This window comes from Pleurodeles waltl, chromosome 4_2, assembly GCF_031143425.1.
Source record: "Pleurodeles waltl isolate 20211129_DDA chromosome 4_2, aPleWal1.hap1.20221129, whole genome shotgun sequence".
NCBI classification, from domain to species: domain Eukaryota; kingdom Metazoa; phylum Chordata; class Amphibia; order Caudata; family Salamandridae; genus Pleurodeles; species Pleurodeles waltl.
The window spans coordinates 807,272,065-807,294,936 of NC_090443.1; the positions used below are offsets into that span (position 1 = coordinate 807,272,065).

Genomic DNA, 22,872 nt, shown 5'->3' on the forward strand with positions numbered 1-22,872 from the left:
TTTCACCAGAAACTTTACAAATTCACAACTCTGGTTCTACATACTGGATTTTTATTGTTTGGAAACATTTTATGTATTAAAATATTCTTTATTTTTCTAAATTGCTTTGGGGGTTTCTTGCGTTTCCCTTGATTACTGTTGGAGTGCTGCATAAGTACTTTACACATTGCCTCTAAGTTAAGACTGCTTGCTTTTGTACCATGCTGTCAGAGGATTGAGCACAGGTTTATTTGGTGACTTTTTGAAGTTCACCATGGCAAGGATTGCATTTATTATTTTAGTGGGGCTCCCACTCCTCACAACTAATAACCTGAGAGATACAATTTCTGTAAGATATATTTAAGCCACAAAGGAGCATATTTATGGGCAGTTTGCATCATGCTTGCACCAGGCAACGTGGTGCATGCATGATGAAAAGCTTAAGTCATCATTATGAAGCCATGCAAAGCCACTTTGAGTGGTTTCAAAAATATGTAGTAAGGCAATGCAGCATAAATCACTGCCTTGTCTTACTCTGACCTGGGAAGGTGTTGCATGGGTTTTCCCATGCAACTGCCATGGAGTTTGACACATTTCCAGATTTACAAAAACTTGTAAACTTAGGAATGCCCCAAAACCTTACCCCTCTACAGGGGGGAAATAACAAGGAGAAATATCTGTGTTTCTTCCTCTTTCGATTTCTGCAGCACATATAGAAAAAGGAATATGCCTCCCAGGATTGTTTTTGTGCAGGAAGGTGCCCCTTCCTGCACAAAAACAATCCTGCTTGCAATGCAAGGTGTCTGCGTTGGTGCTAGGCAGCCCACTGTACGCCAGTGCAGGGGAAAAGGTGCATCCCTGCCCTTTCACAGTGAGGCTATAAAAATGACTTCACAATAGCTGTATGGCACTGTGCCCCCACCCCTAGCTGTAATAGTACTCTACTGCAAATATTTAAATAAATATTTAATGCTACAAACATTAGAAGACCTCCGGAGGCTAGCAGCTGTGCCAAATAAAGGACCTGAGGCTCCATGTTTAGAAGTGCAGCCAGAAACAGCAAATTCTTGCTTATTAAATAAACCTGGAAATAAAAAAAATAAGCTTTTTTTTTTTTTTTTTTTAAAGTAAAACATCAGGATTGACAAAATCTTTTCATTGCGCCACGATTCTTCTTGATGTCCGCACATTTGTCCAGAAGGTCAGGGTGTGCCCATTAATATGTGTGCCATCACTGTTTATGAAAGTGAATATGGCAGTGAAATGGCTCCATAAGCGGACATGCGAATGCTCCAAAGAGTTTACTGATAAATCTCTGTTTTTAATGATGAATGTTTTCCTTACATTTATTACTTTGACAATGTATGCATCTTACGTTATTACATTTGAAACAAAATGCTACGTATGAACAAATCCTTCGAGTAAATTACTGACATTAATATCCAAATAAAATATGAACATCAAATGCCTTTATTTATCAAATTACTTAATAGAACACAATAGAAAGTGATATGTCCTGCAAACAAACTTAATTCCACTTATTAATAGCTTGTGAGAACTGGAACTTGTGAACATAGCATAGCTCTTTTCACCAAATACTTTTGGAAACAAGATAAGGCATAGCCAAGAGCCTCCACAGCGTCAAGTGCATACTTTTGTCACCTTCCTCTCGCGATAGTCTTTCAGTCTGTACATAGACTGTCAGCTTACAGTGCACTTCGGAATAGTTTTACAAAGAGACGTGCTCATCCTAGCAAGGGACGTACATCTCAATAGTGTGGCAGGTGCAGTGGCACTAAGGCCTCTGAGCCACAGCGTTTTGTGCCCGTTTTACTTGCTTGCAATAGGGTCCATGGAACTCTTGCTACACCAGTGCACCCAAAATTAAGGGCTAGATAAATGTATTTCTTGCCGGTATCATGCAAAAGCACAAATCCACAAATTTAGCTGGATCAGCATCCGTCTGTGACAGAAAAAAGTAACTGCAAATAGTAATCCCACAGCAATTAATGAAACACTTCACAATTGGCGGTTTGCAGCCGTCCAGACAGTCGGGGCTTCAGACAGTTTGGGAGTTTTTGGTAAATCATACCGGAAATACATCCTTTTTTGACTCACGTGTAAAGTGAACTGGGTACTTTTTTTTTAAGCCCTGTTCCGTTCCACAGATGAACCAAGGAAAAAAGGGCAAGTTTCACACCATTAGTTTTTTGTTTTTTGTGCAAATGTGTTTACCTAAAAATACACAGTAATTTCCCTGCGAGAGTCTGATGTGCAAGAGGTATGCATATGTCCCAGCAGCATCAAAGGCAAAGAGGTGCATATGTATCCCTCACAGTAGTTTCAAACAGTAAGAGATACACCGTTCCTCCTAGTAGTTTCATGTACATAGAGCAATACAATTTCCGGCACTCCTAAAATGTCACTTGTAATGTTTCTGGGCTACCTCCTCTTCCCATAGTCAACATGGTTTACCAAAACTACTGCCTTTCAATACCTAGTCCCATTGTATATGTGTATATATATATATATATATATATATACACATGTATATATATATATATATATATACACACACACTCACACACTCTTTCTCGCTGCTGTAACTTAGCCTACTTTCTTAATCATCTGTTCACAATCCTTATGAATTCTAAATTCATCACATCTACCACTCTTCTCTGATATAAGTCTGCATTCACCTGGGCAAATAAATCCATTAGATATGTTATTCAAGACCTTTTTGTGTGTACGCCGTGCAGCACTGGATCCTCTAAGCCCACTGTATCAGGCACGTCAGGAAAATATTCCTGCTGCAACCAAGCCTCGAGTTGTATTTGTCTAAAGTGCAATACAACCTTTCTGGCCCAGTTGTTTACTGTGCAAAAGAAGTGCAGTCAATTTTTACAACGTCCAAAGTAAGTTTGCCACCAAATGTAGAGAACAAAGGTGTTGAAAAGGTATTGGCCGGGAAGAGATCAGGTTCACTATCGTGGCTGTCCTCTACACGGCTAATGCTGTCAGGTAACACATGTGGTGGTAAATAGTTCACAGTCATGTCCACCACATGATTCATGGAGTAATCTGGGACTGGCTCAGTGCGAACAGGTTCATTTACTACCATAGCGTTGTACCAGTGAGGCCCTTGGCGCTTGTAAACCCCACCATCATTGTTTGTGGTGCCAGCAAGTTGCTCGCGGTGTACATCACCAGCCTGCCATGCTCCAGATATTCTGTCTGCCTTCTGCAAATAAGGTTCCTCACATTCATGGCTAGAATGGCTAATCGGGTCCCTGAAGATCGTGGGTTCTTCGTCTATAAAGATCTCCTCCACTTCCACAGTTTCTGGTTCTTCATAAATGCTGGACCCACTTGATAGCTGATTTGAGAGATTCCTTATTTTATCCTGAAGAAGAAAGAAGGTATCGTGTTTCATTCCATAATAATTCAGAGTTATGTAATATTTTGCAAGAGGGATCTTAGAGTAGTACTATGTGCATTTAAAGGTCAGGGGAAACATTTAATTACATTTACTAGTACACAATGCTCTAATTTTCAGCCTCTTGCGTGGAATGGAGAAATTGCTTAAGAGCCACCAGTGGCTGCCATCAACAGGTAGTGCACAGTGTGAGGTGATACCCAGTCTCCTGTGTGTTGTCTACAAATGTAAATCCTTCCAGGGTTCTTGAAATGAACAGCATACCAAAGATGAAAGAAAGGATGCACTTTACCTCTCTAAATTCATAACTAGTAGCCCTATAAAATTGTATTTTTCAAAGACTTGAGCTTATTAGGACTGTCATGTAAAATATTCAGCACTCACAAGAACACACCACTTCTCACTTAAGATGTGTGAATATTACATAGCAGCACTAGGTATGTTTTGTATCGTCATCAAAAAGGGTGCAAACAAGGGCCAGAGTATCCATTTGACTCAACAAGGTGTATGTCTGCAAATCATAACATTCAGATACATGTGTTTTCTGATAGAAATGTCATCATATTACGTGTCTTGAAAATAGGTCTTTATCTAGTTAAATTAGGACATTTTGGCAATAAAAATAATTTGAAGTTTCTCTTAAATTGGTTAATGTATAAACTTGTAAGATATCCTAAATAAAAGACCACGATGACTACAAATTCATGGAATGTAATTGTCCAAATGAAGAAAAGAAAATATATATTTTTTTATTCTATGCTACTTCATGATTTTGCTATTTCAGAAGAGAATTTAGATAGGGCACGAATAGGCTCTAAAACTCCTCAGACTACATGTGCAACTGAAGAATTTAAGTTGGATGGGACTATCTGTCTGATTGAGAGATCCCTACTGCTCCCCTGTAGAGTCAGTGAAATACTGAGTGGATGCCATGTTGTTTACATCCAGCTATGCATTTCTGTTTGTTTGCAGCAAACACCCAAAGTAGAATGGCCTTGGCATGCAAGAAGTTTTCTCCCTGGGGATGACGTGCATTGACAGAATCTCGTGCTTGTACCACAACACCTGGCATAATCTGTCCAAGGCTCCTCGACTCCTCCCCATCTATGACCCAACGGGTAAACTCAGTCACCTCCTCCTGCTGGCACACCCTCCGCAAACTCCAGAAACTTTTCAAATGGATCCCAGCAGACTGCCACAGGACAGTCACCCATGCCCTAGTCACAAGCAAGCTTGACTACGGCAACACTCTCTATGCCGGCACCACAACGAGAAACATCAAAAAGCTGCAACTCATTCAGAACGCCGCCGCAGACGTGTCCTTAACCTCCCACGCCAAGAACATAACTCCCAGCGCCTGAGAACCCTCCACTGGCTCCCGATAGAAAAACAAATCACCTTTAAGGTGCTCACCCACACGTACAAAGCCATACATAACGTCAGACTGGCTTACCTGAACCACCGCGTCTCCTTCCACACCCCCCAGATCCCTCCGCTCACTGGCTCGGACCACTATCACTTGCATTTGAAAAACCACCGCCGGATGACTATCCTTCACCTACGTCGCAGAAAAGAGCTGGAACAATCTACCCCTATACCTCAGGCAAAGCCCACCGCTCACCATCTTCATGAAGAACCTCAAGACGTGGCTCTTCATATGAGGCTCCACCCTTCCCACCCCCTTGGGACCCTCACGGGTGAGTAGACACGCTTTACAAAAACTGATTGATTGATTGGAAGGCTGGGAATTTTAGTGACAGTTGGCCTGCTCTAAAGCATGGCAAACATCACTACACACAGTGAACATCTCCTGCAGTGAATCATAAAACAGAATTCGCTCAGTAACCTTCCCAAAAAATGCAAACACAGAAGATGACCTGGAAATGGGAAGAAGGCAATTTACGAACTTAAAAGAGGATTAGCTTCATGTCAAACCAAGATCCCACCTGAAGTCTTTAAACACCAACCAGAATGGTGCATCCAAAGTTTGGTTCCTGTTTTCATCTAGATTTCACTACACCAAGCCTGCTCCCACTCTTGGTGGCACTGCATAATAACTATACAAAGTCCTAAGAATGATCCAAAACAGACCAGTCTGTATAAGACTGCAATCTCTGCCCTAAGTTAGTCTTAACTGCTATGGTATAATGGAGAGCTGATCCAAACATACTCTAAGCAAGCTAAGGCAGACTCATACAAGGGCTTTCCACCAGGTATTTGTTTTCTCCCATATCATACTGCAGTAAGGCAAAAAAATCTGTGCTGTATATGGCATTTTTGCAATTAACACAAGCCATCAACCTGGTACCAAGGAACAGATTATGGAGCAAACCAGCCATCGTGTGCCTGGAGTCCGCTCTCCTCTACCTTTTAAGAATGCAAAACACAGGAACAAGTTTCTAAGTAACAGTAAATCAAAACACAATGGTGGGCTTAGAGTTTCAAACCTCTTCTGCAGTATAACAAGGCTACTTGCTCCCCATTCCTATTCTAGAACTACATGAATGATATTCATAAAGTGATTCTGCCTGCCTCTCAGGATGTACCCACCATCAAGTGCGTTAAACCACTACAAATCTTCTTCAACAGAGTATCACCATTATAAAGAAGTTAAAACAAAGTTTTTACGACTACAATGTGGTACTTTATAATGAGGTGATTTACAATACATCAGAATTGCTTTGAATTTAAAGGTTCTAAATTGTTGTAAGGTTCAGGGATGGGTAATACATACCGGAAGTAAGGGAATTTTAGGGTTAAGGTGTGAGTAATGTTTTGGAGTAGTAAGGGAGTTTTTGGGTTCAGGGATGGGTTGAGTATAAGGGTGGTAGGGATGGGTGGTAAAGGATAGAGTCTTTGGGGGTACGAGTTAGGTAATGTTAAGGGGTAGTAAGGAGTTCTTTTAGGGTTCAGGGATGGGTAGTGATGAGTGGTAAGGGTTTTTTAGGGTTCATAGATGGGTAGCTTATAGGGATAGTAAAGAATATTTAGGGTTCAGGGATGGATGGTACAAGAGTGTTAAGGTTTTTTTCTTTTAGAGTTTAGAGTGGAGTTTTGGACAGTGGCAGTAAGGAAGTTTTAGGTTTCAGGGAGTAATAGTTCAGGATGGACAGTGTTAAGGCGTAGATTTAGTAAGGTGTTTTTAGGGTTCAGGGACGGGTAGTTCTAAGGGGAAATGAGTAATAAGGGATTTTTAGTGTCTTAGTGGGTAGTGGTAAGGGTTTTTGTCTGTTTAAAAAGGCACTGCTGAGGGATAGTAAGGATTTTTTTAAGGTTATCGAATGTGTACTGTTGAGTAGTACACATATACTCCCATACAGTGCATTCCACAGAAACGGTGGCACTATACAGGACTCTTCCAGTCGAGTATTTATATAGCCATAATTTATTAGGAGAACGTTCTACAAACCCCAGACTGCAAAACAACCAAATAATAAGGCAGACGCATTTCGGCTGTATGCCTTCTACTGGGCCTCACACACAAAAACAATGGACACCATTTTATCTAATCGTCCTTCTTTCATTACAATGGCCCCAAAACACTAGACCAACTCCACCATTTTCCTTATTATCGTAATCTTGTTTCGAGTTAAAAGGACTTTTTTCCCCTTTCTGTTTCACTGTTTATGGATCATCAAACTCCTCTTCTCATTACTTTCTCTATTGTTTTAAGTTCTCCATTTAGATTTTTTTTTTATCCAATTTGACAATATAGCAATCATATACATACAAACAATCCTGAAAAATACATAATGCTCCAACAAATTTAGATGAGACCAGATTAACAAGACCACGTGGACCAGGAATCCACTGAAAACAGGCACGGGGGAAGGAAAAACCCTTTCCTTTCCCCGTGTCTGTTTTCCCCCCTCAAAGCCCACGAAAAGGGAAGGACTCACCTGATTGAGCTCTTTTCCTCCCACGCGCTGGAAGCAAATGGCTTCCAGCGCGCCCTAGGCAACATTTGATGACGTTGGCGTGCTGTGAGTGCGCTGACACGTCATCAGATTGCTGAGGGAGGGGTCGAAAGCCACTAGACACCATGGATTTTATTTTCACTAGGATTTTTTGGGGCGCGACCCCTTGGGCAAGGGTCGCTCCCCTTGGGGGCATAAATAATCCTTTTTCAGCACCCCCGGGGGGCAGATTGGCTGTTTTTCGGCCAGTCTGCCCCCGGGGGGAGGAGGGGCGGTCGAAAACCACTAGACCACCAGGGATTATGTTTACCTTATGTTTTTGGGCAGCGACCCCTTAGGCAAGGGTCGCGGCCCCGGGGGCAATCATTTTTTATATGTTTCAGCCCCCCCTGGAGCTAGATCGACCATGTTTTTGGCCGATCTCGCCCCAGCGGGGGTTCGAAACCCACTAGGCACCAGGGATTGTGTGTGTTTTGTGTGTTTGGGGGCACCCCTTGGGCAAGGGGCCCGCGATCGTGGACCAGGAATCCCCACTAGACAGAAGGATTTTTTTGGATATTTATTTTTGGGCAAGGGTCGCCCCCCCAAAGGGGGTAAAATATGTATTGGCCATTTCTGCCCCCCTTGGGGGCAGATGGGCCTATTTTTTTAGGCCCATCTGCCCCCAAGGAGGGCAGAAACCACCAATACACCAGGGATTTTTTTTTTGTTCCCCCTTTTTTTTGTTTTGTGCTGGGGGTGCCCCCTTTAGCAAGGGTCGCCCTCTAAAGGGGGTACAGAGCTGTTTGCCATTTCTGGCCCCCTTGGGGGCAGATTTGCCTATTTCTTTAGGCCCATCTGCCTCCAATGGGGGCAGAATCCACTTAGGCACCAGGGATCTTGTGTGTGAGTGTGTGTTTTGTGTGGGTGGGGGGCGGCCCCTTTTGCAAGCATCGCTCCCTAAAGGGGGGCACATTACTGATGACCATTTCTGCTCCCCTTGGGGGCAGATCAGGCTATTTTTTTAGGCCTATCTGCCCCCAAGAGGGCAGAGGCCACCAAGACATGAGGGGATTTTTTTTTGTTTTTTTGCTCCCCTTAGTTTTTTTTGTGCTGGGGAAACCCCCATACGCCCCCTTTGGCAAGGGTTCCGCCACCCCCAAACAGGGTACAGGGCTGTTGGCCATTTCTGCCCCCTTGGGGGCAGATCTGCCTATTTTTTTTAGGCCCATCTGCCCCCAAGGGGCAGAAGCCCCTTAGGCACCAGGGACAATTTCTAAGTTCTTGGTGGCGGGGTGTTTGTCAACTGGCGAAGTATTTGTATTTGTGATTATAACAGTTTATTTCTTCTTTTTGTTCTAGTTCAAAGCTTTTGCTTCCTTTGCTGTGGATCCTTGCGGTTTTGGCAGTAGTTGTCCTGCGGTTTGCATACTTGCATGTTTTAGGTAAGTGAAAGCAATTTACTCCAAAGGAGTATTGTTGACATGCATGAATGACATGTTTGTAGGTGGTGTACTAAATGTAGTATTGTGTGTGAAATTGTCCTTAGATTTGGGCACAATGATATTTGTGTTGTCATATGTCTAATTTTCTTTTTTCTTTTTAGTGGGATATCATTGGTGATAGCTGTGCCCGTGCAGAGTAGTTGCTGGTGAGTAGCTTTTTCAGGCAAGTGAGTGGTATAGTTTTTTAGTACATAACTCTTTGTGATAAAGCTACACTTTGTTTATTACTTATTTTAGTGCTAGTGGTTGTTGGCAATCCATTTGTTGTTAGTGAGGATTATGGCTAGCCGCAGAGTGACCGCTCAGCAGGTTGTTGGCATGCTTTTTGAGTCGTCTTCAGACCATGATTACGAGACTGACTCTGCAACTGACGCAGAGGCAGAAGTGAGATTCTGGCAGTGAGTTTTCTGTCCGAGAGGATTCTTCTGATGAGGAAGCCACTCTTAGTGCAGATGAAGGGCCTGTTTTAGAGGAGGACATTGATGTGCCAAGAGTACAGAAGCCTGGGGCTGAAGCGTTTCCCATTAGAAGACCTGACACCTGGATTGCCCCAAACATGGAGCAGCCACAGTTACCTGCAGTTACTGGTCTCCCAGGGTGTAGAGTCAATACGGAAAACTTTTTGCCTGTCAATTTCTTTCACTTGTTTATGGACAATGTAATTTTGGAAGAGATTGTGGAGCAGACTAATGTGTATGTGGAGCAATATTTGAGAGACAACGCTGCCAGACTTAGGCCTCAGTCTAGAGCTACTCAGTGGGTTCCCACATATCTTGAAGAGATGAAAATGTTTTTAGGTTTAACTATTTTGATGGGATTGATAAGGAAGCCGTCACTGGCTTCTTATTGGTCTACTAGACCCTTGATGGCAACAGCTATATTTCCTGCAACTATGACTCGTAATCGCTATCTGCTTCTTCTTCGTATGCTGCATTTTTTAGAAAATGCTTTAGCCTTGCCACAAGATCACCCTGATTGTGACCGTCTTATTAAGATTAGGCCTGTCCTTGATCATTTTGTAGATCGGTTTTCAGAGGTCTATGTTCCAGGCAAAGAGATAAGTGTGGACGAGTCTTTGGTCCTTTTCAAGGGGCCTTTAGTTTTTAAGCAGTACATTCCTAGTAAGAGGGCACTGTATGGGATTAAATTGTATATGCTGTCAGAAAGCAGTACAGGATACGAGTATAATTTCCGGGTCTACACTGGTAGGGATTCCAGTATTGACCCTCCTGGTTGTCCGGCCACTTTAGGACTTAGCGAAAAAATTGTGTGGGAAGTTGGTAGACGACTGTTTAACAAAGGTCCCCATTTGTACGTAGATAATTTCTACACTGGAGTGCAGTTGTTCAAGGAGTTGTTTATAGTGGACACTGTTGCTTGTGGCACAATCCGTTCTAACCGGAAAGGCTATCCAAGGGAGCTTGTCTGTAAAAAACTTGAGAGGGGACAGCGCAGTGCCTTGCGGAATAATGAGCTGCTAGCTCTGAAATTTTCAGACAAGAGGGATGTGTACATGCTATCTACCATCCATGATGAGAGTACTTCCCCTGTGACTGTTTGGGGCCAGGTTGCCAAAGTGCGCAAACCTGCGTGCATTTTGGACTACAATAGGGACATGGGTGGTGTTGACAGAGTAGATCAGAGGTTGGAACCTTACACTGCTCTGCGTAAGTCTTACGTGTTGTATAAAAAGTTGGCCCTATATTTATTTCATCTGGCAACTTTTAATGCCTTTATTGTGTTCAAGGATTGTTCACCTGAGTCAAGGATGCTATTTGTTAAATTTCAGGAGTCGGTGATAGAGAGCCTTATTGTGGTGGAACAGGCAAGAGTTCCTAGAGCAGCAGTGGTGGAGGAAGTGGCTAGATTGAAAGATCGCCACATTCCAGATCACATTCCTCCCACTCCCAACAAAGACTTACCCACTAAGAAATGTAGAGTATGTGCCCGAAGAGGTATCCGGAGGGAGAGCCGGATGTATTGCCCCAATTGTCCTTCAAAGCCTGGGCTGTGTGTGCCCGGCTGTTTCAGAAATTACCACACCAAGAAAAGGTTTGCGGAAATACCGTGAGTGTAAACTGCCTATTTTATATTTTCGGATGTTCAGTTTCGCGGTTGGCATTACTGTCATGTATTTAGTTAGAGCTTTTGTCTTTGTAGTTTTGTACTTATTTTATAATTAGTGGTTTCTTTTTGTTGTTTATAAATGGAAAAAATAGTCATGGCGGTGTGCGTGGGGTGGCACTTGGCTGGCAGTGTGCGTGGGGTGGTGCTTGGCTGGCGGTTTTGCTTGGGGTGGCGCTTGGCTGGCAGTGTGCTTGGGGTGGCACTTGGCTGGCAGTGTGCTTGGGGTGGCGCTTGGCTGGCAGTGTGCTTGGGGTGGCGCTTGGCTGGCAGTGTGCGTGGGGTGGCGCTTGGCTGGCAGTGTGCGTGGGGTGGCGCTTGGCTGGTGGTGTGCGTGGGGTGGGGCTTGGCTGGCGTTGTGTGTGTGGTGGTGCTTGGCTGGCGGTGCCAGCCCAATGTCAGTCCACACACTCCCATCAGCTAGTGTGACTGCTGTATCAGGTATGTGGGTGTATGTAAGTGATGGGCCCTTGAGTGGCGCTGTCTGTCGATGCGAGTGTTGTAATGTGCTGGGCCCGTGGCTGGTGGCGTGAATGGTCTTGTGCATGTCATGTATGAAAGGTGTGTGAATGGACTGTAAAACGGTTGGTGCCTTGACGTGGCTTTACAGCTCACGAGCTGTGAGTCATTGGTTCAGTTTTTGGCCTTTCAGTTATTAACAGTGCATTTCACTTTTGTGAAATCTCTTGTTAATAAAATTTGATCTACTGAACCATCACTCACCCTCGTGCCAAATCCAACAAGTATGTGTGGTACAAATGACAAAACCTGCTCCGCTTTAATCAGGCATCACAGCACACTTGTGACACGCTAGGTGTCTCAGGTGGGACTCCGATGATGAAGCATGCCACCAACTTGGTTGGTGGGTGAGGGGTCTTTTTCACATAACCTAAGTGTGTTTCTTTTCACAATTTTTGTGTTTGGCACATCACGGACATACGTGGACACATCAAAATGATACATAACTACCTGTGTTTGGGGGTGAGGGGGCACCTGTGTTTTTGGTCGTGGAGGCAGCCTTCATCTAGGGAAACCTACCAAAACTAGACATTTTTTAAAACTAGACACCACCCAGAGTCCAGGGAGGTGTGGCTTGCATGGTGGATCCCCCAACATTTTCTTACCCTGACTCCTCTGCAAACCTCAAAATTTGCTTAAAAACGCATATTTTCCTGACTTTTCTTAGTAGGATCACCGCTCCAGCACAAAATTCCTACTCCCCAGCGTTCCCCTCAGTCTCCCAAGTAAAGTGACACCTCACTTGTGTGGGTCCCCAAAGCAGAGTCAGCCTAAAGATGTATAAAGGAAGAATATGTCCTTATCAACTCGCTGTGTTATCCCCTTTATCTCTACAAGTTTTTGGCCTTATTCTGTTGCAGGCACTTGGCCCACCCACACAAGTGAGGTATCATTTTTATCGGGAGACTTGGGGGAACGCTGGGTGGAAGGAAATTTGTGGCTCCTCTCAGATTCCAGAACTCTCTGTCACCGAAATGTGAGGAAAAAGTGTTTTTTTAGCCACATTTTGAGGTTTGCAAAGGATTCTGGGTAACAGAACCTGGTGAGAGCCCCACAAGTCACCCCGTCTTGGATTCCCCCAGGTCTCTATTTTAAAAAAAATGCACAGGTTTGGTAGGTTTCCCAATGTGCCGGCTGAGCTAGAGGCCAAAATCCACAGGAAGGCACTTTGCAAAAAACACCTCTGTTTTCTGTAGAAAAATGTGATGTGTCCACGTTGTGTTTTGGAGCTTTCCCTGTCGCGGGCACTATGCCTACCCACACAAGTGAGGTACCATTTTTATCGGGAGACTTGGGGGAATGCTGGGTGGAAGACATTTTGTGGCTCCTCTCAGATTCCAGAACCCTCTTTCACCGAAATGTGAGGAAAAAGTGTTTTTTTAGCCACATTTTGAGGTTTGCAAAGGATTCTGGGTAACAGAACCTGGTGAGAGCCCCACAAGTCACCCCGTCCTGGGTTCCCCTAGGTCTCTACTTTTCAAAAATGCACAGGTTTGGTAGGTTTCCCTAGGTGCCGGCTGAGCTAGAGGCCAAAATCCGCAGGTAGGCACTTTGCAAAAAACACCTCTGTTTTCTGTAGAAAAATGTGATGTGTCCACATTGTGTTTTGGAGCATTTCCAGTCGCGGGCACTATGCCTACCCACACAGGTGAGGTACCATTTTTATTGAGAGACTTGGGGGAACGCTGGGTGGAAGACATTTTGTGGCTCCTCTCAGATTCCAGAACCCTCTTTCACCGAAATGTGAGGAAAAAGTGTTTTTTTAGCCACATTTTGAGGTTTGCAAAGGATTCTGGGTAACAGAACCTGGTGAGAGCCCCACAAGTCACCCCATCCTGGGTTCCCCTAGGTCTCTACTTTTCAAAAATGCACAGGTTTGGTAGGTTTCCCTAGGTGCCGGCTGAGCTAGAGGCCAAAATCCGCAGGTAGGCACTTTTCACCTCTGTTTTCTGTGGAAAAATGTGATGTATCCACGTTGTGTTTTGGGGCATTTCCTGTCGCGGGCACTGGGCCTACCCCCACAAGTGAGGTACCATTAGTATCGGGAGACTTGGGGGAACACAGAATAGCAAAACAAGTGTTATTGCCCCTTGTCTTTTTCTACATTTTTTCCTTCCAAATATAAGACAGTGTGTTAAAAAGACGTCTATTTGAGAAATGCCCTGTAATTCACATGCTAGTATGGGCACCCCGGAATTCAGAGATGTGCAAATAACCACTGCTTCTCAACACCTTATCTTGTGCCCATTTTTGAAATTCAAAGGTTTTCTTGATACCTATTTGTGACTCTTTATATTTCAGGAAATGAATTGCTGTATACCCGGCATAGAATGAAAACCCTCTGGGTACCTAGGGTTCTTGATGAACCTACAAGCCCTATATATCCCCGCAACCAGAAGAGTCCAGCGGACGTAACAGTATATTGCTTTCAAAAATCTGACATTGCAGGAAGAAGTTACAGAGTAAAACGTAGAGAAAGATGGCTGTTTTTTTACCTCAATTTCAATATTGTTTTATTTCAGTTGTTATTTTCTGCAGGAAACCCTTGTAAGATATACACAATTTACCCATTGCTGAATTCATAATGTTATCTACTTTTCAGAAATGTTTAGGTTTCCGGGATCCAGCATTGGTTTCACACCCATTTATGTCACTGACTGGAAGGAGTCTGAAAGCACATAAAATCGTAAAAATGGGGTATGCCCCAGTAAAATGCCAAAATTGTGTTGAAAAATTGGGTTTTCTGATTCAAGTCTGCCTGTTCCTGAAAGCTGAGAAGCTGGTGATTTTAGCACCACAAACCCTTTGTTGATGCCATTTTCACAGAAAAAAACACAAGCCTTCTTCTGCAGCCCTTTTTTCCCCATTTTTGTTTTATAAAAAAATGAAATTTTCACTGTATTTTGGCTAATTTCTTGGCCTCCTTCAGGGTAACCGACAAAGTCTGGGTACCTATAGAATCCATAGGATCGTTGAAAAAAAGGACGAAAATTTGGCGTGGGTAGCTTATGTGGACAAAATGTTATGAGGGCCTAAGTGAGAACTATTCCAAATAGGCAAAAAAAGGCCTGGCACAGGAGGGGGAAAAGGCCTGGCAGCGAAGGGGTTAAAGCACATACAGTGTTTACAAATTGCAGTCAAATACATTTCCATTACTCTTTAAATGTTGCCTGTCCCTCTATTCTAATAAGCGTGTAACTGCACTGTACAAAAATTGCAAACCATTATTGTACATGATGCGGTTGTAAACCATAACACCATTAAAATGTATAATGCATAACACAGTTGTAAACAATAACACCATTAAAGTGCATAATGCAGATGTTAACAGTAACTGACCGTTGATTTACATAATACAAATGTAAATGCTAACCGATCAAGAAAGTGCATCATGAAAACATAAACATAAAAAAAAATATTAAAGTGCATAACAACTCCCTGAGCACTTCATCGATCAGAAATATGTAAACACTGTCAATTATTAAAGAGCATGATATGCTCCTTAGTTCCATTCAATTAACGTGCTGTGTGCTTATATAAGTTACCATCTTTCAATACACTAATACTATCCATATCCATACAGGAAGGTAAAATACTATAAATCTTGATCATTTATATACATAGTTTCAGACCTGGTATCCTTGGTGTGGTCTCCCCTAACTTTTTGCTTCTACTTCCCAGGTTGTTGCTATGTGCTGGACTCTGTTCTTGCTGTTTTTGTTACTCCGGGCACTTTATTATTGCTGATTAGGGCTAAAGTGCAAGTGCTCCCTATGTGAAATTATATGTGTAATTGGCTTTTCCATTATTGGCATATTTGATTTATTAGTAAGTCCCTTGTAAAATGCACTAGAAGTGCCTAGGGCCAGTAAATAAAATGCTACTAGTGGGCCTACAGCACTGATTGTGCCACCCACCTGAGTAGCCCTGTAAACATGGCTCTGACCTGCCTCTGCAGTGTCTGTGTGTGCTGATTTAAAGCGCTAATTCGACTTGGTAAGTGTACCTTCTTGCCAAGCCCAAACCTTCCCTTTTTATACATGTAAGAGACCCCTAAGGTAGACCTTAGGTAGCCCCATGGGCAGGGTGCAGTGTATGTTAAAAGTGGGACACGTACTGATGTGTTTTATATGTCCTAACAGTGAGACACTGCCAAATTCAGTTTTCACTGTTGCAAGGCCTATCTCTCTCATAGGGTAACATGAGGGCTGTCTTTAAATATCTCTTAAGTGCACTTTCCTTTTGAGAGCAGAGAGAAATGTGGAGTTTGGGGTCTCTGAACTCGAACTCTCAATTTAAAAATACATCTTTTAGTGAAGTTGGTTTTTAGATGGTTAGTTTGAAAATGCCACTTTTAGAAAGTAGGCATGTTCTTGCTTAAACCATTCTGTGACTGTGCCTGTTTGTGGACTCCCTGTCTGGGTCAGACTGACAGTTGGGCTGTTTGTGAATCTTCGCTAGACAGTGACACAAAGGGAGCTGGGGTGTAGCCTGCATACCCCGATGAGCCATCTGGGCTAAAGTGGAGAGAAGAGTGGTCACTTACACCTGTATGGGCTGTGCCTGCCCTCACACAATTCAGTAGCCAACCCCCTGGTGTGTATCTGGGGCCCGGCCTGGCCAAGGCAGGATCCTGTAAACAACAGATTTTTTTCTTTGAAGCTGGGAAACTTCAAAGGCAGAAAGGGGTGTAAGTATTGGACCCCAAACCCCAGACTTTAGATTTCTTCACGATTTGCTTCTGAAACCAAGAGGAACCTCTGCCAAGGAAAATAACTGAAGAGCTGAGGAGAAGTGCTGCCCCTGCCTGTGACTGCGCTTGGGTGGGTTATCCTGCAGTTGTGCTTCTGCCTGTGAAAGAGAATAAAGACTGGACTTTGTGGTATATTCCTGCTTGAGAAGAATCTCCAAGGGCTTGGACTGAGCTTGCCCCTGTTCTGAAGTCTCAGGGCCATCAAAGACTTCCTCTGCCAGCTGGACTCTCTGCTGAGGCTCCTGCAATGCCAAGTGGTGCCTACTCCAGTCCCTGGACACTTTAAAGAAGATGCTGGTGGAAAATCAAATTTGGATGACCCCGCACTGATGCTGCTGCCGAATCCCATGACACCACCAGCAACCAAAGCTGTGGTCCTCACTGGAGTGCGATGACCTTGCAGGTCCGACGCCGCTGCAGCCTCGCCAAAGTCCACGACTCCGTGGAAGTCACCGCATCATGTCGTGACCACCGGATATCGACTCCACCGGAAGTTCACGGATCCAGCGCTTCACCACGATGCCGCCTCACCTCCACTCCTCCACAGCAAGAACCCGACGCCTCTTCGTGACATCTTCGGTCCGCAGCACCGGAACTGATGCCACCTCGGATCCAACGACGCCACGATCCCCGACTTCGTGCATCGGCTTGTTTCCTCATTGTCACAAGGTACTGCACCTGGGGGTCCGTGTGACTCCGTGATTGGCACCATTGGCGTCGGATTGTTGGAAACCACTCGGTTGCGATGCCATAATATCACCTAATCAAAGCATTTGTGTGTCAAGTGCTATATTGAAGTTTAATCTTTAAAGAATAATAACTTTGCCTGTGTATGTTGGATTTATGTTGTTTTGGTCTTGTTTTGCTCAGATAATTACTGGCTATTTTCCCAACCTGTTATTGAGTAATTTTGTAGTGTTTTTACTGTATTACTGTGTGTGTTGGTACAAATACTGTAAACATTGTCTCTGGGTTAAGCCTTTCTGCTCCTGTCAAGCTAACAAGAGGGTGAGCGGGGGTTAACAGGGTGTGTTTCTCCTTTCCACTCACTAGAGTCCTTGGTTGAACTGGGGGCAACCTGACTGCCAACCAGCAAACCAAAGGCCTCATTTCTAACACGTAGTAATTCAACATATCCAAATTTTGCTTATTAAAGAGCAAAAGTAGTATGCTATCACTGCTGATCGTTCATAATTAATGGGGTACCCTACTTTCTAAAATGCTCTCATCTGACCCGGGTTATTCATAATTCCTCATATATTTCAAGATCTCAAGTGCTCATCATTTTCAAATAACCTGAGAGAGGAGGAATAAAGTCTTTGTAAAATGCTCTTTCACCCTAATAATTCAGATTTATCACATCCCCAAGAATCAATTACACCCCAATAAAAAAAGGGTGGGAAAAGATAAAGGGGAAAAGGGTGAGAGGGAGAAGGGAGAGAGGGAGAAGGGAGAGAAGAAAGAAACAATGGCACATCTTTAATATTCTTCAAAACACAGCCCAACCAACCCTCCTACAGGGAAGCTGAACCCCAATGGCACTCAATCAATCAAAGCCACCCATTATATTAAAGATAAACATATAATTCAGCATCTGCGTTGTGGCCCCAAGGAGCTTCTGTCCCTAAATATAAAATACTTTGTGATTCCTGTCTCTGCAGCTCATTTTCTCTATTGCCTCCTCTTATGTGAGCACTAATATGTTTAATGCATAATACCAAAAAGTTGCCAAAGAGCATTCATGATGTTGTTCGATGTGGCATGCCATGTGATAACTCTTATCTCCATTAATGATGGCCCTCATATGCTGCAAAATTCTTAATTTCAGCTTCTTAATTGCGCTCCCCACATAAAGCTTGTTGCAGCCAAATTTTAATATATATATTACATGGTCAGTGTTATACGTAATTCAGTCATTAATTGTGATCATTTGACCCTCAAAGGGTCGATAGTTCTTACAATACAGACCATACCGACAGGCTTTGCAGGAGTTGCATTTAACAAAGCCTTTCGTATTATTAGACAACCAGTCCTTGTCTTATCTCTCACTTTCAAAATGACTGGATGTCAGCAAATCTCCCAATTAGTTCATTTTGTTTCGATGTTATCCGAGGTCCAACTTATACAATGTCTCTCAGATGCTCATCCTTATTTAACAAGTGGCAATTCTTATGTAATATTGTCTTGATACTAGATTGTGCCATATTGTAAGTTTCTTTACTCTGCTATCTTTTTCTTACATTTCAATGCTTTGTGAACACAGGAGCTGTTCTTGTCTTTGTTCAGTGGCCCTTCTCCTCACGTTTTCCAATACACATTTGGGATAACCCCTCTCATTAAATCATTTGAGCATTCCATCCACCTCCCTATGGAATTGTTCATCAGTCGAGTAAATCCTCCTAGCCCTCATCATCTGACTATATGGGATTATGGGATGCTCCATTTGAGGGCATTTATATAACCACTATTTGCTTGTAGTAGAGCATTCACAGCAGTTGTCTTTCTGTCTATCTTTGTTATTGGTAATCAACCACATTCAATTCAACATACAAGAATTCACTATGGGTCCGGCTGAAGGTACTTGTGAGTTGCAGATTGCAATCATTATAATTCAGCCTCTCCAAAATGTAATTCAAATCAGTTTCCTCACCTCCCCACAAGATGAAAAGGTCTATAAACCTAGTCCATAATGCAATCTTACAAGGGGTATTCTCATTTTCTTCCGTCTAGGCCACCACCTTCTCCCACCACCCTAGAAATAGGTTGGAATAGGTGGAAGCGAAGGAAATACCCATTGCTGTACCCTGTTGGTGTAAATAGTACTTATTATTGAAGATGAAAACATTATGAGTGAGGCAAAACCTCAGCATCTCCAACAGAATTTGAGTATGGTCATATAATTCAACAGGTCGACCCCTCAGGAAATATTCACACACCCGGATCCCCATATTGTGACCTATTGAGGTATATATTGCTGCTATGCTATTATATATTCTTGTCTCCATGGGACTTGATCTAACTTCCTCAGGAGATCTGTTGAGTCCTTTGAATATGAATGCAAATTAATAACATACGCCTGTAAAAACAAATCCAAATTTCGGGGACTATTTTCTAATAGAGAACCAATTGGTTACCAGGTGGTTTTTTTCACACTCTTATGTATCTTTGGAAGGAGATAAAATGTGGAATTCAGTGTATATATTCACTGAAAAACACAAAGGTTAATTATATTTCAGTGAATGTAAGTCTCAACATTAACGTTTTGAACTCAAACACCACAGAAATTCACCAGTTACAGTTTAAAGAGTTAATATAACTTGCACCCTTGCCATGACCCGCTTATCACGTCACATATTACATTACTCATGAGGTGTTCTATGACATCACTTATGACATCTTAAAGGATATCATTGATAACATCACTGAAAACATTATCATCCAAATAGTGTATTAGTTTGTTTTATAGTTTACAAGGTGGCGGGTAACTACCATATTTTTTTTCTACCTAATTTTGTACAGCCTGTGTTCAGCTAATGGGTGTGTTTACAAAACATGCATGTGCCTAATGCATCATAGGTGTGTAGAGGTATTAAACATGTTATAAAGAAGATGGGTTTTCTATAAAGTTTTCACCACAGTATGAAGGCTACATATAGTATGATTTTTAGCACCTTTAGACTTTGCTTGTTGTAAATGAATAGCCTGTCTTTGGACAGGTTTTGCACAGTGTACACTGTTCTTACTAGATACATCTCTGGTGTATTTCTCATCATAGTTTCACTGTCTGCAAACAGCGTGGTACGGAGTAATTCTCTTCATAGAGTAAACACTGGGCCATTTTTTAAAATATATTTATTTAGCATTTTCTTAAAGAGAAAAGACACGCTTTGTAGCGGTATCAGCAATATCAGAGAATATTAGAAAGCAGGAGTACAATCACACATACCTCCCTGAAAGTATATAACATAAGCAAACAGGGAAAAACAACAGCGTTCTTGTAACTCCACCTTAAGTAGTATAGGCATTAGAAGGTACAAAAAGAAACCTACTATTTATAGTGTTTGTGTATCAATAAGGAGACAACTCTCTTTTAATTGGGCACCTCGAAAGCATAGTGAAATTAGCCCCAAATGTAGCTCAAAGTATTATGGGTTCCCTTCTAATTTTGGGGGAGAATAATACCCATATCTGAGGCCCTCAATGTTTTAGACATGGTAAGCAATATGCACCCTATTCTATCTATGTCTGCATATATGTGTTGTGAAAGAACGCCATGTGGCATGGAATTTAGTCACGCTGTCACTTAATGTGGCAGTGAGCTTTTCCATTGAGCATAGATTCCATATCTTTCCCCACCACAAATTTGGCATTGGGGCCTGAGCCTCCTTCCATATTTGCGCTTTACAGAGCTGTGCTGCCAGTAACAGGTGGGACAGGAATTGCCCCTGGCGGGTTGACAAGGGGAGCGTTCTGTGTTTCCCTGGGTCGCCCAAAAGAATCATCAGGGGATACTGTCATGAGTAGGACCTTGTCCCAAAATGTAAAGTTCTACCTCTTTCCATGCATCCCTTCCAGCATATATCTGAACTTCCAAATATTTTGTGTAGGAGCAAAGGTGTCAAGTACCACAGAGTAAGGAATTTATAGGAGCTTTCTTTATAACGGAGACATACAGAGGCCACAGAAGCCCTCGGCCATATCGCTCTCCAAGTGTCATCTGTAATGTCCACATTTAGGCCCAGATTTATGAGAAGTGGCACTTCAGCTAGCACCACTTTTCTTGCACAGGGGGACTAGCGTCATAATTTTTGACACTAGTACGGCACTTTGCAGGCCTAGCGTCAAAGATTTTGAGACTAATCCTGCGAAGCACCCTGGGGCCCACGGAACACAATGGGAGTTTCTTTTTAATGCCTGCACTTAGCAGGCGTTAAAATATACTGACAGAAATGGCACAAAGGAAACTCATAGATTCCTTTGCGCCATTTTAAGGGCCCCCTAGCGCCGGAACGCCATAAGGAAGCCTTAATTGGTGATAAGGAAGCCTCAATTTTTAACTTGGCTGCTGGCTTCTTGAAGTTGTCTTGTATAGAGGTTGTCATCTTAGGACCCATATGAGTTTTAGAAAGGACCTTTAATAGGTATGTTCCATCAACCCTGTCAAAAGCTTTCTCAGTGTCGAGGGAGAGGGGCGCCATAGGTTTAGTTCAGCTGCTTGCATAAGGGCTATGGCCAGGCGGGCATTATCACTGGCCTTTCTGTCTCGTATAAAGCCTGACTGTTGAGGTGTTGTTAGTGCTGCCCATATATTTTGGAGCTGTGCCACGAGAATGGACGTGAACATTTTGACATTGCAATTCAAAAGTGCAATTTGGCAGTAGGACGAACAGCATGTCGCAGGCTTCTGGAGCTTCAAGAGTAGTGTGGGGTGGGATTCCTCAGGATGATGAGGAAGTTCTTATTTATACCCCCACTGCTTGCCAGAAAATGGTGATCCATTCTTTGATAACTTCCTGACTGGACTATGCAAATGCACTTTACTGGGGCCTTCTGGAATACTTGTTAAAAATGATTGCAGGTGGTAGAACACAGCTGCTCGGCTTCTACTCAAGATTCCTAGGAGTAACACAGTGAATGCCCATCTCAAAGATTTGCACTGGCTGCCTGTTAAGGCAAGAATGAAATTCAAGGGACTCACCTAAGCCCACAAAGCTTTCTACTGATATTTGTCAAGAGGCTCCCGCACTACCAGCCCATCAGAACTTTGGGCCTCATTCCGACTTTGGCGGGCGGCGGAGGCCGCCCGCCAAAGTACCGCCGTCAGAATACCGCTGCGCGGTCAAAAGACCGGCGCGGTAATTCTGAGTTTCCCGCTGGGCTGGCGGGCGACCGCCTTCCACGAGGATGCCAGCTCCGAATGGAGCCGGCGGAGTGTAAAGGGTGCGACGGGTGCAGTTGCACCCGTCGCGATTTTCAGTGTCTGCTATGCAGACACTGAAAATCTTGGTGGGGCCCTGTTAGGGGGCCCCTGCAGTGCCCATGCCATTGGCATGGGCACTGCAGGGGCCCCCAGGGGCCCTACGACACCCGTTACCGCCAACCAGGTTCTGGCGGTCAAAACCGCCAGAACCAGGCTGGCGGTAAGGGGGTCGGAATCCCCAAGGCGGCGCTGCCTGCAGCGCCGCCATGGAGGATTCCTCAGGCCAGGGGAAAACCAGCGGGAAACCGCCGGTTTCCCTTTTCTGACCGCGACTTTACCGCCGCGGTCAGAATAGGCCTGGATGCACCGCCAGCCTGTTGGCGGTGCATCCGCGGTCCCCGGCCCTGGCGGTCCATGACCGCCAGGGTCATAATGACCCCCTTTGTGTTCTATGGAATCTTTATTGACAATGATTCCTCTTTTTCTGCTATGGCCACCGGAGGTTGGAATGCTCCTGTATCTCAGAGCCATTAAGGACCCATGGTCTTTTAAATGCCATTTGAAGACTTGGCTTTTTAATTAAGTGTTTTAATCCTCCCCCTGAAGGTTTTCGCCTCACTGACCTGTTAGAGCCTCGACACTCAAATGAGTAGCCGCATGCTCTGCAAATGTTTTTGAAAAGATCTGATTTGATTCCAACATCGAGTTGGTGACTGTGCCCGACGTTAAGAAGTAATTAA

At 43.6% G+C, this 22,872-nt stretch overlaps 1 protein-coding gene across 1 annotated transcript in view; it reads right to left on the minus strand.

Moving 5' to 3' along the window:
- Nucleotides 1-1,400: 1,400 nt before the first annotated feature.
- IL12RB2 (interleukin 12 receptor subunit beta 2) overlaps nt 1,401-22,872 on the minus strand; it is a 323,099-nt gene continuing 301,627 nt past the window's right edge. Inside the window, exon 16 of the mRNA XM_069232470.1 lies at nt 1,401-3,382. Within this exon, the coding sequence (XP_069088571.1) occupies nt 2,852-3,382 (531 nt within the window). The 3' untranslated portion in view covers nt 1,401-2,851. The remainder of the gene's footprint in view (nt 3,383-22,872) is intronic.